The 16519-nt window shown below is 56.4% G+C and overlaps 1 protein-coding gene across 1 annotated transcript in view; it reads left to right on the top strand.

The window, feature by feature from the left end:
* Positions 1-16519, top strand: part of TNFRSF8 (TNF receptor superfamily member 8) — a 44138-nt gene that overhangs the window by 16400 nt on the left and 11219 nt on the right. Inside the window, exons 6-13 of the mRNA XM_036025111.1 lie at positions 747-840; positions 1205-1365; positions 3846-3962; positions 6916-7113; positions 10617-10710; positions 11014-11159; positions 12407-12508; positions 12639-12692. Coding sequence (XP_035881004.1) covers positions 747-840; positions 1205-1365; positions 3846-3962; positions 6916-7113; positions 10617-10710; positions 11014-11159; positions 12407-12508; positions 12639-12692 — 966 coding nt within the window. The remainder of the gene's footprint in view (positions 1-746; positions 841-1204; positions 1366-3845; positions 3963-6915; positions 7114-10616; positions 10711-11013; positions 11160-12406; positions 12509-12638; positions 12693-16519) is intronic.

Below are 16519 nucleotides of genomic sequence, written 5' to 3' on the forward strand. Positions count from 1 at the left end.
TCTCTGTTTATTGGGACCACAGCCTTGCGAAGGCTGTATTATTATTGTAATCATTTGACTCACGTGGCGCAGCTACCACGTGACAGAGGTGGCGGCAGACTCAGGTCTGCTGACGGCAAGGGCTGTGTGTCTTCCTCTCCACTCTGCTTCTGCCCAGTGTAGCCGGTGGGACTCTTTGGGTTGCGAGTAACAAAATTTCAATTTTTTTGGCTCCTGTAACTAAAAAGTTGGGGCATAGCTACGGACAGCTTCAGGCATAGCTGGATCCAGGAGCCCTGTCTTTTCCTATCTCTCATCTGAATCTGCCTATGTTTTAGGTGTCTGTGAGATACCTGCGAGCAGCTCCAGGCTTGCTTCCCACCCAACCCCAGTGGGAAGGCAGCTTCTCCTTCCTACGTTTCCAACAACCAGAAACAAAACCTTGAAATTGCATTTCATAGGTGTGGCTTAGATCACGTGCCCATTCCTGAGCCAATCCATCGTGGCCAGAGGAATGGGATAATTTGATTGGTCCAGCCTAGTCCCATGCCTACTCCTGGAAGGGAATGGGGGTCAGTCAGTCCCAGCCCCTAGAAACAGGTACTGGCTTTGGGGAGCGTGATTCCCCAGAGAAAATTGGGGTGCTTCATACCAGGGGGAGTGGATGCTGGGCAGGTGCAAACACCAGATGGCCCCTGCGTTTTCCGAATCCCTGGAGTCTCCGGACCCCTCGATGCCAAGCCTGAAAGCATTGTGTCCCCCTGCAGGCACCGCGGAGAGGGACACCGTCTGTGAGCCGCTTCCCCCAGGGGCCGGCCCTGACTGTGGCCCCAGCCCAGAGGACTGCAAGGCGCCTGCCAGGTGACTCCGGCCTCCCCCGCCTGGTTGACCTTAGTGTGGGGCGTTCTCTCTCCACAGGATGCCTGGGCCATAGCTGGGGTTGGGGGTTCAGGGGGGAGTGCAGCACAGGGTGTCAGGGGTCCAGGGTGCCTCTCTGCCAAGCCTATAAGTCATTTGAAGCCCCACTGTGTGCCCAGCCTGCCCTGATTGCACGGGAGACCCAGAAGGCCTAGAAAACAGCCCTTGCTCCCCAATAAGGGCCTGCCAGAGACTGCGGGCAAGGGGGCCTGGGGACCCCTTCTCTGCAGAAAGGGCCATCCCTGGGCACAGGACAGGCCTCCCCATCTGCATAACTGTGGGTTCCATCTCCGGCTCTTTTCCCTAGGAGCGCCCCGCCCCAGGCCAAGCCCATCCTGACCTCTGCAGACCCCGATGCCAGGACCATGCTTCTGGGAGGGGACGCTCCCCTCACCCCAAAAGATGATTCCAAAATGACAAGGATGCCCAACTCTCTCTCCTCTGGGGAGAAGCCCAGTCCAGATCCAGGTAATTTCTTCAGAGAAGTTGTGGGGGGTTTCTCATAGCAGCGGCGTCTGACTGGTGGGTGACCTGTGTATGGCGGTCCCAGCAGGCGGGCTTTGAGCTGTGGGCTCTCCCAGCGTGGGGAGAAGAGAGGCTGAAGGCTTCGTGGGTCAGAGTATGCAGTGGAATAATGGAAGTGCTCACTCATTTTGCCAGAGTTCTGAGCGCCTCCCATGTGCCAGACGCTGAGGTGGGCGCTGGGGCTTGCAGCTGAGCAGTCCAGCCTCTGCAGGTGTTGACTGGATGCCCTCCTGGTTCCCATGGCAACAGACTGGGGCCCCCAGCTCGCCCCTGTTTATTGCTGAATAGCCTTCCACGTATAGGTACACCACCCTTTCCTTATCCAGTTTTTGGATATTTGGGTTGTTTCCACTTCTTGGCTACAATGAATAATGAAAAAGTAGTCTTTGTGTGAGTGTATTTTTTTCATTTCTCTTGGGAAATTCTTAAAAAATTGATTTGTAGGACTTCTTGTAATGCTGGGTGTTGAGCCCTTCGCCTTATAGCTGTTCTCCAGTATCTCCTCCCAGCCTGTGGTCCGCCTTCTCCTTCTCTCTTTTTTTTTTAAGATTTTATTTTTTAAAAATTTATTTATTTTTAGAGAGGGAAGCGGGGGAGAGAGAGAGAGAGAGGGAGAGAGAGAGAGAGAAACATCAATGTGCGGTTGCTGGGGGCCGTGGCCTGCAACCCAGGCACGTACCCTGACTGGGAATCGAACCTGTGACACTTTGGTTCACAGCCTGCGCTCAATCCACTGAGCTATGCCAGCCAGGTCTCCTTCTCTTTACGGCCTTTCCATGGAGGGGTGTTCCTAACTGTGATGTAGGCGGATCCAGCACCTTTTTCTGTGTGACTAGCACTTTCTGCATTCTGCTTTGTAAGCCTTCCTCCTCCGAAGTCTCAGAGCCATCCTACACTTAGTGTCTAGGGTCACTGCTGGTTTGCGTTTGGTGGTTAGATCTGGCAGCCCCCTTGGCTCGTGTGCAGGGTGCGAGGCAGTGGTCACATCAGAAGTGTCCACGTGGATGTGCAGTTGAACCAACATCATCCACCACATAACTTGTCCTTTCCCCACGGTGTGCATGCCAGCTTTGTTGTGAACCAAAAGTCCACGTACGTGTGGGTGTGATTCTGGGCTTTGTGTTCTGCTCTATGGGTCTGTTTGTCTGTTTCGTGGGAACACTGTAGTGTCTTAATTACCGTCATTTTTCAGCATCTCCGTGGGTGGTGGAGCGACTTCTTCAACTTCGGTCTTCGACAGTGTACTGGCTGTTCTAGCAGTTTGCATTTCCACATACACTCGAGGGTCGGCTTTTCCAGGTCCACAGAGTGTCCCGTTGGGGTTTGGGTCGGGGCTGTACCGAAGCCCCAGGTCGGCTTGCGGAGGCCCCGCCCCGTCGCCGCGCTGAGGGTGGGGCAGAGCCCTGTGTGTACTTAGGCTTCTTTAGATCCTCCCAGTGGTGCATTGTTATTTTCTATGGGGAGACACGTGCATCTTTTTCTTAGATTTCTAGGTATTTGGTATTTCCAATGAAAATGAGAATGGTATCTTTTTTAAAAAACAGATTTTATTTATTTATTTTTAGAGAGAAAGGGAGGGAGAAAGAGGAGAGAAACATCAATGTGTGGTTGCTTCTCACACGACCCACCTTGGGGACCTGGCCCACAATCCAGGCATGTGCCCTAGACTGGGAATTGAACCGATGACCCTTTGGTTACAGGCCAGCACTCAATCCACAGAGCCATACCAGCCAGGGCAAGAGAATGGTATCTTTTTCAATGTGTCATGTTCTAACTCTTTTTGAACCATGCGAAATTGCTAGTATTTGAGCTATTGAAACAGCGGTTTCATGTGGTTCAACCCAAACAGACAGACATTCCATACAGATATAATAATGTTATGTTGAACCACCTTTCTGACTCACGTATTAGTGCTAATAACGTATCTGCAGGTTCTTGGGGGTTTTCTGCGTACTAAGTGATATCATCTGTCTATAACAGGCTGATGTCTTCCTTTCTAAGCCTTACTGCTTTTATTTCTTTTTCTTGCCTTATTGCATGGTGTAGGACCCCTGTACCATGCTGAACGGAAGTGGGAGAGTGGGCATCCAGGCCTCAGTGCCGATCTCACAGGGGAGGTGGCTGCCAGAGTTGTGAGGGGGCAGTGGCATGGCAGTGAGTGCGGGGAGGGGACTCTGGCACAGTGGAAATGGTGGACCGTGGCGGGGACCAGAAGTGCAGGGGGCACCCAGGGCTCTCCTCCCCTGTGGCCTTAGCCACATTCCTTCCCTCGTGGAGCCCTGTGACGCTCCCTCTGGGGGGTGGAGCTGACACACGTGGAGTTTGGGAGCTGGCCGTGGAGCTGGGGGCTACTGCAGTGACTGGGTGGGTGAGGCCCCCTGCCAAGGTGGCCTGGCCTGGACCTTCTCTGCTTCCTTCCCCAGGGCTGTCCCCGCAGCGGCGGTGCCCGCCGGGGTCCCCCAAATGCCAGAAGAAGTGCGAGCCGGAGTACTATGTGGACGGGGATGGTCGGTGCACGGCCTGCGTGAGCTGCTCGGGAGGTAGGGACCTGTCTTCCCACCAGGGGCTCCTTCCAGGGGCTGGGGGCAGGGGTCTTGCAGGGCCTGGGGGCGGGGCTCCTTCCAGGGCCTGGGGGCGAGGGTCTTGCAGGACAGACTGAGAGTCTGGGGCAGGGGAGCCCGGAGTTTGGTCTTGGGCTGCTCAGCCCTCAGGAGCCTGGCTCGCTCTCCGTGTTTTGAGCTGTCGGCATCTCGTCACTCCCACTCACGGCTGTGGGTTTCTGATGGCGGTGACCCCTTTTCCGTTCACTCATTCTCTCCAGTGAGGAAACGCTTGTTCATCACCTCCCTGTTCCAAACGGGTCTCGCCATCTCTTGTCACTGCCGTACAATGCATGGGTTGCGATTGTCCCCATTTTGCAGAAGAGGAAACTGAGGCTTCGGAAAGTCAAGGCACTTCCAAAGCCCACAAGCCCTCGAGGGTGGCAGGGCTGGAGTTTGAACGTAGGGTGTCTGCCACCAGGTCCTGGGCTCTGTCCCCCCACTGCGCTGCCCGGACAAGCTCTCGGCCGGTGACTGCTGTGTGCACAGCAGGCTGACGTCCTGCCGGCGTTTTCCCTGTGGCCAGCCCACCACAGCCCCAGAGCACCACCACCAGCCCTGCGATGTCCCTGAGGGTCATACGGGGCAGGGGAAGTGACCCAGGGTTTGGGCAGCCACGGTTGTTAGTGGCCCGGCCCACGCACAGAGGCTGCTGGGGAAATGCACAACTCCATCTCCCCGTGGTTTCTTTCACGTGGCAACCGTGACCCAACTTGAGGGAGACCAGACAGAGGGAAGAACGGTCTGCCGTCACCAGGGGTTGCTGTTGCAGTCGCCAAGGCTGTGCAGCAAGCTCTCTCAAAACTGAGCGGTGAAAACAAACCGCCCCTTGTACTCGTGGATTCTGTGGGTCAGAATTCAGACAGGACATCTTGGGGACAGCTGGTCTCAGCACCAAGATGCCTGGGGTCTCAGCTGGAAGACACGAAGGCTGGAGGCTGGGATCCGTGATGTACCTGGGTGTCCAAGCCAGCTGCCTTCGGGTCCTCCCCGTGTCGGCCTCTGTACGGCTCACTTGAGGCTCTGGCGTGGCCTGGTGGTGGATTCCAAGAATTGGGGCTGGGGGAGGAGCAAAGTCACATCCCTCTTGATGACCTAGCCTTTGAAGCCACGTGGTGTGACTCCCACCACTTTCTAGCTGCTGAGGTCGTCACAGGTCCTGCTTGAGTCAGGGAAGAAAAAAAAAAATTCAGCTTCTTGACCTGGCCAGGGTGGCTCAGTTGGTTGGAGCATCAACCCATAAATGGAGAGATCACAGGTTCGATTCCCCGTCAGGGCACATGCCTGGATTGTGTGTTCATTCCCCGGGCATGTGCAGGAGGCAACTGATCGGTGTTTCTGTCCCTCTCCCTCCCCCCCCTTCTCCTCTCTCTAAAATCAATAAGCACGTCCTCGGGTGAGGATAAAAAAAGAAACATGAAGCTTCTCGGTGGGTCCGTGCCAGGGCGTTGGAAGAGCAGATGGGGCCCGAACTATTGCTGTGGCTCTTTTTGGGAAAAACACGATCTGTCACAGCGACTGTGTCAGATGGAGAAACGAGAGGTGGCGGCTCTGGGCCCAAGAACTCCTTCATCTATCGTAACTGAAGCCCCTCAGGACAGCGAGGGGCTAACAGCACGGGTTCTGGAGCCCAAGTGCCAGGGTTCAAATCTTGGCTCTACCACTTGGTAGCTTAGAAGCTCCAGCAGGCTTCTCTGCACCTCAGCTTCCTCATCTGTAAAATGGGCACAGTACCACTGCTGTCTCAGAGAGCTGTGGCCATGAAGCAGGTCCCACCGAATTAATCCGGTGGAGTGTCGAGAACATTGCTTGGCGTGTATGCGATTATGTTAATAGCTGTCGTGGTCTCAAGTCGTCTCACACATGGCTGAGCGCGCTCTTGCCCCCTGCACAAATCCCCCAAGTCCCCTTCGCACCCTGCCCCCAGTTTGCACTCTGGAGGTGGCAGGAAGAGGCTGTGCAGCCCTCGTCTTTATCATGCCAGGCGTCTATGTGTCCTGTCCTGGAGACGTGTCCTTCCTGAGCGTGTCACTTGTGTGTCACCCACCGGTGCCGTGATTCTGTTCTCCCATGAGTAGGGCACGCGGAATATCTGCACACGCATGTTGGTGCGTTGCTGTGCCTTTTCTTCCATCTGCACACGTATGTTGGTGTATTGCTGTGCCTTTTCTTCCATCTGCACACGTATGTTGGTGTGTTGCTGTGCCTTTTCTTCCATCTGCACACGTATGTTGGTGTGTTACTGTGCCTTTCCTTTTATAAAACCTCCAGCATGCTATTTTTCGATTTTGGAAAAAACACTTTTTATCACTGGAAGTTCCAAAGCTGTTGAGAAGAAGAGGGGAGCAGGGACCCTGGGGGACCGCCACCCAGGTTCAAAGACCCCTGGAGTCGTGGTCAGTCCTGGTCCATCGGTGCCCACGCCCATGCACCCCTGACCTCCGAGTTATTTTAACAGGCCACTGAGATAGAGTGGGCGTGTAGTGCAATGCACGTGTTTCAAGTGTGCAACACGTGAGCTTTGACATATGTTCGCATGTGTGAAACCCGCATCCCAAAGTCATAAACTACCCATCACCCCCGGCGTTTCCTCCTTATCATCCCTCCCCCGCCCCCACCCCCACCCCCAGACAGTTCATCTGCTTCCCCGCACCTTGCAAAGCGCTGCATTTTCTGGAAATTGAATCACAGAGTCGGTACACCTTTCTCGTCTGCCTTCTTCCACTCCGCAGAGGTATCTGAGCACGCCAAGAAGTCAGCTCAGTGGCAAGTGAAGTGAGCGTTTGCTCCTGGGGAAATGCATCTCTGCCCCCTCCCACCCCGGGGTGTTCTCTGCACCCCGTGCCTCTGCCATCCCTCGCCCTTCCTTACGACCTTGCCCCGTGCCCCGTAGACGACCTGGTGGAGAAGACGCCCTGCACGTGGAACTCCTCTCGCGTCTGCGAGTGCCGGCCCGGCATGTTCTGTGAAACCTCGGCCACCAACACCTGTGCCCGCTGCGTCGCCTGCCCCGTGGTCCCACCAGAGACGGCCGCCCAGCTCCAGGGTAAGTGGTCCGCACCCCTAGCTGCGGGGGGAGGGGCTGAGGTCTGTACCCCCTCAGCCCAGCCTCTCCCACCCCATGGGGCAGGGTGACCTTCAACCCTAGCTGTTAACTAGGTCAGGTTTGGGCTTCGTTTTTTCTTTGACTAGTGAGGTCCAGTGGCTTGCATGAAATCCAAACTGGTCATTTTGGTAAGAGGTTCTGATGAAGATTAAAAAAAAAAGTTTTAGCTCTGGCTGGCGTAGCTCAGTGAATTGAGCACAGGCTGCGAACCAAAGCATCGCAGGTTCGATTCCCAGTCAGGGCACATGCCCGGGTTGCAGGCCACAGCCCCCAGCAACCGCACATTGATGTTTCTCTCTCTCTCTCTCTCTCTCTCTTTCTCCCTCCCTTCCCTCTCTAAAAATAAATAAATAAAATCTTAAAAAAATTTTTTCTTCCTCCAACTGTTGGGCTGGTAAAATCTTGACTTGCTTACCAGACTGTTTTATTGACTGAAGACAGATGAATAGAAAGTTTATGAAGGGGCTTCCAGCTCAAGACGGTGGACATTTGCCGGAATCCAGAAAAGTTATAAACTCCTGACATGGAAAAACAACAGCAACAAAAAACTCCAGGTTCCTCAGCAGCTGAGAGATTTTGACAAATTCCTAGAGGGCAGGAAACAGACGGAAGGGTGGTGACAAGCGGAACCAGGTGGAGAGCTCACCCCAGAATTCGCTCCATGAGGGCTGGGGGTCGGGGGGAGGGGCACCTCGTTCATAAGATCCCGGGAGAGGCTCTGGGCTCAGAGCCGGCGCGTACAATCAAGGATGGGGGCGAAATGGAGAACTGCAAACTGTAACTTTGTCTTGAACATAAACCGTTCAGAAATCTGTAACAATGGTACATACCAGGGGCACTGGCCCATCTGAACAGGTGTCTGGGGTCTTTATCTCCTGGTGAAAAGAATCCACTTTTCCGGCCGAAGACATGGAAGGGGGCTCCGGGGGAGGCCAGGGCCAGCAGCGAGGGGCCGCCCCTCCAGCACAGAGCCCTCTGTGTGTGTTTGGGAGCACGTGCCGCCGCTCCATCACTGAGTGAGGGCGGCCAGCTCCCACGCCCCACCAGCACCCCAAAGCATGCAGGTGGACCCCCCACTCAGGGAGGAGACCCGTCACGGAAGGGACAGAGACGGCTGGCCCCGCAGCAGAAGGAACCCCGCTAGCTACTGGAATATTCCGCACAGTCCTTTGTAGAGAATACGAATGAGCAGGCAAGGCTTTCAGACCTCAAGGGAAACCAGAGAGTAACAAAATACGCCCAAACCTTACTACAGCTGAAGCATGGGCAAACCCAGGAACAGAAGAGAACTCAAAAAAAAAAATGCAGAGGCGTCCACAGGAGCATCCGAGAAGTTGTTACGTCCGCAGAGTGGCAGAGTGAGGCCAGAGTGCTATGAAACAGGAACAACTGCACAGACCAGAGGACGCGAGATGGCTTTCAGAAGCGTCTCAGGTCCCAGTCCACCCTTTTTAGGAACAGAAGGATTTCTCCCTGTGAGCGTGATGTTGAGCTTTGCCAGTAGAGGGCGCTGGGGGGCCATGGCGGAGGGAAGAGGCGGCTCTGGCTGCGTTTGCTGCTCGCTGCTCCTCCTGCACCCTCCGGTCAGTCCCCATCCGCTGGTCGGCAGCAGGCAGGCCCTTGGAGACCAGCTCCAGCTCCAGCCTGGGCCTGGGGACCACCTTGGTGTGACCTTCTGAACAGGGACACGGGCACCCTCCAGGCCTCGTGTCCGCGGGAGTCTGTCATTCCCTCTGTGCACACCCTACCTGCCCACTTGGTCACTGGGGGCTCCAGGCCTTGCACCCACGGTGGTACCCCAACTTTCCCTGTGTACCTGACCTGGAAAATGTGAGACTTCAGGATGGAGGTCCCCACCGGAGGCAAAGCAGGGTGAGCGGGAATCACCCACACCTGGACGCAGTAGGCGTGCTTCCTGTTTATTCATTTACTTATTTAACTTTTCAGGGGCAGCTGACGTGCAGTCTTCTATCAGGTTCAGGTGTACAGCACAGTGATTAGACGTGATGTGACTGGCAAAATGATCCCCTTGACCAGTCCAGTGCCCACCTGACACCACTCACCGTTGTTATAATAGTATGGACTCTATTCCCTGTGCTGAACTAGCATCCCTGTGGCTTCTCGTACGTGGCCATTCGTGCTTGTGAAACCCCTCACCTTTGTCACCCAGCCCCCCCACCTCCCCTTCCACCTGGCAGCCACTGGTCTGTTCTCTGTGTCTATGATTGTTTCTCTTTTGTTTGTTCGTTTATTTTGTTCTTCAGGTTCTACATCCAAGTGAGATCATATATGGTATTTGTCTTTCTCTGGCTTATTTCGCTGAGCATAATCCCCTCTAGGTCCATCCATGTTGTTGCAAATGGCAAGATTTCGTTCTTTTTCATGGCCGAGTAATATTCCACCACGCCTGTGCCACCGCTTCCTTATCCGCTTGTCTGTCGACGGACGCTGAGGCTGCTTCCGTGGTGTGGCTATTGTAAATAATGCTGCAGCGAACAGAGGGGCGCATATGTGTTTTTAAATGAGTGCTTTAGGTCTCTTTAGTTAAAAACCCAGAAGTGGCCCTGGCTGGTGTGGTTCAGTGGATCGAGCGCCAGCCTGTGAACCAAAGGGTCACCAGTTCGATTCCCAGTCAGGGCATGTGCCTGGGCTGTGGGCCACGTCCCCAGTAGGGGACGCGCAAGAAGCAACCATACATTGATGTTTCTCTCTCTCTCTTTCTCCCTCCCTTCTCCTCTGTCTAAAAAAAACCACAAATAAAAACAACCTTTAAAAAAACAGAAGTGGAATTCTTGGGTCAGGTGGTAGTTGTATTTTTAATTTCTTTGAGGAAGCTCCATACTGTTTTCCATAAGGGCTGCACCCATTTACAATCCACCAACAGTGCGTAAGAATTCCCTTTTCTCTGCATCCTTGTCAGCACCTGTTCTTGGCTGATTTACTGACGACAGCCATTCTGATGGGGGTGAGGGAATCTCATTGTGGTTTTCATTTGCATCTCCCTGATGTGCGATGTTGGTCATCTTTTCATACGTCTGTCGGCCATCTCTGCGTCCTCTTTGGAGAAGTGTCTGTTCACATCCTCTGCCTTTTTCATTGCATTTTCTTTTGGGTGTTAAGTTGTATGAGTTCCTCATTTATTTTGCATAGTAACCCCTTATAGGGTGTGTCATTGGTGAATTTGTTGCCAAGCAACATCCCAGGGTAGAGATACACTACTTGGGTGCGTCCATGGGGGAACGTTCAGGCCGTTCCCACTTTCTGGACTGCTAGGAAGGATGCTCTGTGAACAAGTGTGCACCAGAGGCCCGGCTGTGTTGAGTCCCGTGTTTCAGGAACCTCATGGAACCCCTGAGTCATGTCTGTGAACCCCACCAGCCTGTCAGCCCCGGAGGGTGGGGATCTTGTGGCTGTGCTGCCTCCCTGGAAGTCACCAGTCCCTGCTGGGTAAGGCTCCTTGGCACTGACTTCTAACACCACTCTTGCAGGTGCAGCTAAGAGGGACACCAGCCATGCACCGCCTTCCCCGGGGACCCACCTTAACTGCAGCACCGACCCAGAGGACAGCAAGGCTCCTAACAGGTGACTCCACGGACCCTTCCGGGGGACCTGGACTGGGGGTGGAGGTGAGGCTTGGGCTGGATCTCTGTACCAAACCTGCAAGTCATTTTGGAGAGTGCGTGCCCAGCTCTGGGCTGGCACCAAGCCTGCAGGCCTCGACAGGCAGGCCCCGCCCCTGGAGCGCCTGGCAGAGACGGCCGGCAGAGGGTCTGGGGACGTGGGCCCCGCCTGCACAATCTCCAGAGGGAGGGAAGTGTTCCTGAGCTCACGCTTCCGTCCCCCCATCGCCACCATCACTCCTGCCTCCGGCTTCTCTGTCCACAGCACTAGCCCCGCGCAGATCTCCCCAGCCGACCCCCAGGCCAGTCAAGGGCTCGGAGGGGGTGCCACCCACGCCCGGGAGGACGCCTCCATCTCCACCAGTGCGCCTGTGTCTTTCCCCTCCACGGGAAGACCCATCCTGGTTTCAGGTAATGGTCATGCCCAGGGGGCGGGGCCTTCCTCCCACGCGGGCAGAAGGAGGCAGGCTTCTCCCGGGGCTGTGGCATCCGCTGGGTTGGGGGACCAAGGTGGACCCCGGGTTTCTGGCTTCTTGGGCTGGGGCCGGGGCCCTGCCACTTGCTAGCTATTATTTCTTAATTCTTGGGAGTAGGGATTTCATTCACAGCTTCCTGCTCATGGCCCATAATTGCTACTCAAGAAAGTATTGATATTTGGCGAATGATTTTATGACTGCAGCTAATTGCTTAATGCCTTTGAGCCCCGGTTTCCCCCCATGTAAAGCGGTAATAGCATGTACCATGGCAGGTTAAGTACGGAGCCAGCCGCTCACCACCACCAGCTCCCTGTAGAGACCTTCGCTTGCTCCAAGTGCGCTTCATTCCAGGACTTGCAGTTCTAGTGTTGGGCACCAGGTGGCGGTAGTTCTCAGGCCGGCCGTTCTCGCAGCATCAGCAACTTGTTAGAAAAACAAATTATGGGCCCCACCCCAGCCCTACAGAGTCAGAATCTGCATTTTAACATGGTCCCCAGGAGATTGCTCTGCCCATTCAGGTTCGAGAAGCACTTCTCTGGCACAAAACTACTTTTTAGCACCTAAAGATGCACTGAAAACAGTAACTAGTTTCATGAACTTCCCAAGCGACAAAAGAAAAAAGGAGGCAAGTTCAGAACTAAGATGTAAAGAAATACACCCGGGTGGCAGTTCAGTGTTGGAGCCCCCCTTGGGAGGCCCCCCGGCCTGGCCTGAGCCGAGATTTTGTCATTTACCCTGGGGTGACCTTGCCCGAGTTCCTTAACCTCCGAGAGCCTCAGTTTCCCTCGTTTGTAACATGGAGGTGGTGATGGTAACGGTGCCCGTGGCCCAGGGCTGCCCGCCTTCACGAGGCCCCCGTCTTTCGGGGATGCACGCTCCGTTTGCCTCCTCCACAGCCCCCCGTCCTTGTCCTTTTGGGGCTCAGCTTCTTCCCCCGGCCGCTCGACTCCTCCGTTCCCCGCCCTCCAGGAACGGGGCGCTCTTTTCTCCATGAGGGAGCCACCCCGGTGGGCTTCCTGGAGCTGGGGCAGGGAGGGCAGGTGGGTGAGGGCTGGGCCAGATCCTGGGGCCGGTTTTTGGTGCGGGCGCAGGAAAGGGCCCCTGGCTTACCACCGTACAGCGGACTTGGGGGGCCGCCAGCCTCGGGGCGGAGTGTGCAGGGCCGCCACCTCTGTGTTCCAGGCTCGGTGCTCCTCTGGGTGGTCCTGGCCCTGGTGGTCTTCCTCGGCTCCGGCTCCTTCCTCGTGTGCCACCGAAAGACCTGCTGGAAGTGGATTCGGCAGAGTGAGTGGCCGGGACCCTGGGGCCCTGGGGGGGGGGGGCGCTGGGTGTTGGTGTGACCCGGCCGGGCTCTCCCTGCCCTGACCTCTGAGCCTGTCTGAGACCCAGCCCCCCCATCCGGGTGTCATTGCAGAACTGCACCTGTGCCGCCCAGTGCCGACCTTCCGGCCCCAGCAGGAGGCTGCGGGTAAGTGGTCACATGCGTCTGGGGCCTCGTCCCTCCCCGGGGACCCCAGGCCTGCCTGAGTTCCAGGTGGTTCTTGCTCTCTGATGCTGCCCAGGCAGGCTCCAGGCCAGCTCCGCCAGGCAGCCTTCTGGGGCCCCGCCCTCCCCACCCATCCAGGCGGCAGATCACTCCTGGGGGGAGGGGCCTCCCAGACACCTGGTACCGAGTGTCTTCTTCCTCCCTGGGAGCCCCTTTCAAGGCAGGGCAGGGTCCTCTTCAGCACCTGGGTGCCGGGCCTGACCTCAGGGGAAGGAACACACCTGAATGGTCTGAGCTTCCCCATCTGGTTCCCAGGCAGGCCCCTCCCGCCTGCAGGGTCTCCTGGCCCAGGAACCCCAGGGGCTGTGGGGGGGATGATCTTTTTTTTTTTAACATTTTTAAAAAGATTTTATTTATTTATTTTTAGAGAGGGAAGGGAGAGAGGAAGAGAGAGAGAGAGAGAGCGAGAGAGAGAGAGAGAAACAGAAACATCAATGTGCGGTTGCTGGGAGCCATGGCCTGCAACCCAGGCATGTGCCCTGACTGGGAATGAACCTGCGATGCCTGGTTCACAGCCCATGCTCAATCCACTGAGCTACACCAGCCAGGGCAGGATGATCTTATTTTTCTAAGGAGGCAGATAACCGGCCCTGGGCCGCACACCCTAAGACGCTGACGCTGGTCCCTGACTCAGACTCAGACGCTGGTCCCTGAGATTGCTGCTCTGTGTGCAGAGAGGGCTCGGAGCTGAACCTTCTTCCTCCTTCCCCCAAGCTTTGTCCACCCCACGGCCCCACGGGCGCCCAGGGGTCAGCCCCAGGCTGGGCGGTGGCCCCCCTTGCCCCCTATCTCTTCGGGACCCTCGGAGAGCCTTCCTGTGGCCCCCCACTTTTGACTTGGGGCACAAAAACACGGTCCTCGGAGGTACGGTTTGAATCTGATGAGTTTCGCAGGCAGGTGCTCGGGTCCCCTCCGCAAGGGGGGTTTTTGTGTTTTGATAGTTTCAAGCCTTTTTCCATGAGCTGTCAGGCGCCATGTCTCATTGAAACCCGTGTTTGCTTTCTTGACATTTTTCTAGTATTAGAGTTTCCATTGCCGTCAGTTTATTTTTTTCTTCGAACCTTTGTGACAGCAGTTTTGTCACATACAGAAAAAAAGAGAGAGAGAGAGAAAAAAAAAAAGCACCTGCCCTTAAGAAACCAGCTCTGCAAGGAACCCTGAGCCTCGGTGGTGGCTGGTTCTGGCCCTCCGGCTTCCGGTGGGTGCCTGGGGGGGTCTGGGTCTCCCAGGCACGGGCAGGGGGGGGGGGGGGGTGAGGCCAGGGTCAGCACACAGGGCACAGGCTGGGAGTAGACGGTGCAGGGTGGACGCCCCGTTCGTTCCCTTGGGATGGGGCAGCGGGTGCGGCCGGGGTGAAGGAGCGTTTGCTCATTTGTGCGCTCGTGCAGACACTCACGTGGCTGGGGGTTCCTAGTGGGTGCAGAGCTGTCCTCGCTCTCCTGGGCTTTTAGACCAGCGGCAGGTGCCGAGGGGTAGCAGGATGGGAGTGGGAGCCCTGCCCAGCACGTGGAGGGTCGGGCAGGTGTCCGTGATGCGCTCACCCGTCATCTCCCGGACTGCCTGGACTTTGCAACGTGTGTCCTTGGTGGCCGGCGTTACGTGACCTCCCCCCCACCCCCAGCACCCTTGGGAGGCGGCCACTGCTGTTGTCCTCCGTTCACAGATGGGGCACCGGAGGCCCAGGAGGATGTTCAGGGCCCTGTGGGTTACGAGCAGGGTTTCGTTGTTACTGTGGGTGGTGAGGTTTTTGTAAAAAGGGTCTCACACCCTCGCACTGTCGACGTGCGGCACTGGGTAGTTCTTTACTGGGGCGGGGGGGGGGTCCTGTGCACGGTAGGGTGTCGGGCCCAGGTCTCCAGACCCACCGGCTGCTAGGAGCACCGCCCAGCTGCGACAACTGAACGTGTGTCCGGACATTGTCCCCTGGAGGGAAAATCACTCCTGGCTGAGAAACTCGGGTTAAAATTCTTTCAGTCTTTCGTTTTTACGGACACGAAAGTCCTCGCTGTATCAGTTCATCCAGGCAGGTTTAGTTTGAGAAAAAAAAAGATGTGGTGTTGCTCATTTGAAACAACTTCACACTCACAGACACGTCCCAATGGCGGTGCAAAGAACTCCCTTTTCCTGGACCGTTTGAGAGTAAGTCGCTGACTTAGCACCTTGTCATATCTGACGCTTCTGTGGGTATTTCCTCCTAGCAAGGCATGTTTTTGCCCTGCCACGTGCAGTAAAACCATCAAAATCAGAGGCGTCCCCTGACGCATCGCCCCTGACTGATTCCCAGACCCCATTCAGGTTTCTTCATTTGCCCCAACAATGTCCTTGGGAGAAGAACTCGGTGCCAAAATTCGTGTCGCCTTGGGTTTTCGTGTCTCCATGATGCGGGGTCTGTTCCTGTCTCTTCCTGTATGTTCATGACCTTGCCGCTTCTGAAGTCCCCACCAGGGACTCTGTGGGTGACCCACCCCTCGGCCTTGTCTGCTGTGGTGCGTCTCTGGCGGGAAGAGCCCCCACCCGGAGCGACATGGAGCCCTTCCTGGTGGCGTCCGCCCTCCCGGGTGCTGCCTGCTCCCGTTTTTGGCCGAGGTTCACTCGGATTCGGGTGGCGTGTGCCAGGCTTCTCTCCCCGCCACCCTGAGACAGTGCTCCTGTCCCCTTGGTGACCACCAAGGACTCGGAGGGGAGACACTCAGAGGATATGTAAATGACCTGGTCCGAGTCAGACTTTCCTCCTCTTCACCCGCGTGTTTACATCTGACTCACGGATTCCTGTTTCATTCCGCTGCCGTCTTTTTCGGTTTGATGTTCGAATCGGCCCCCGTGAGGTCAGAGGGGGCCACCTCACGCTGGCCCCAGTCTCCTTTCGTCCCCGTCCTCTTGCATTTGGAGATGTTCCCGGCTTGGCTTGTCCTCTCCTGCCCCCGCCCTGGAGTCCTCCAGCTCCGCCTGCAGGGAGTCCAGGATTTGAACCGAGAAGTGCCGGTTGCCAAAGCCTGGCCACACCTCTGTGCCAAACCCTGTCCTTGGGTCTGTTTGGCTTCCCACAGCAGCTGGGACCTCCGGCCAGAGAGGGGACAGGACCGAAAGGGAGACGGACTGGGGTGGACGGGACCGAGGGCGAGACGTGAGCCCGGACCCACGAGCTCAGCTGCAGTGGCCCTCAGGGTAGCCCCGCGCTGGCCACGCGCTGTCCCGAGAGGGCCGCTGATGCCTGGCGTGTCCCCGGACTCCTGTCCTGGGGCATGTTTACGGGAAGGTCAGTATTCCAGAGGCAGTGAAACCAGTAAGTGGAGACTGTGGACTGAGGCAACACTTTTAAGGGAAGAGCTCTTTCGCAATCGACCCGTGCACTCAGCACAGTGCATTCTGAGCCTGTAGCAGCACACGGGCCGCCTGGAGGCGGCTAGAAGCGGCTGTGGGGCGGTTAGAGGTGGCCGGAGGCTGCTGGAGGCAGCTGTGGGCCGGCTGGAGGCGGCTGCTCTTGCGTTCTGCATTCTGCCCTTTCACGCTGGTGTTACTCCGTGCTGGTTCTCCAGGGTCAGTGTCAGATGCTCATCTTGTCTGTGTGGCGATGGAGTGGGTCCAGGGACCCACTGTGTGCTAGGCGGGGGTCCTGCGCACCTCCCCTTTTGAATGTGAAACCCTTTTAAGTAGACTTCATTTTTTAGAGCCGATGTACAGAAAGTTTGAGAAGTTGATACGGAGAGCCACCACATCCCCCCCTCTGTAATGCACATCTTGTATCAGTG

Source organism: Phyllostomus discolor, chromosome 5 (assembly GCF_004126475.2).
Source record: "Phyllostomus discolor isolate MPI-MPIP mPhyDis1 chromosome 5, mPhyDis1.pri.v3, whole genome shotgun sequence".
In the NCBI taxonomy this organism is placed as follows: Eukaryota; Metazoa; Chordata; class Mammalia; order Chiroptera; family Phyllostomidae; genus Phyllostomus; species Phyllostomus discolor.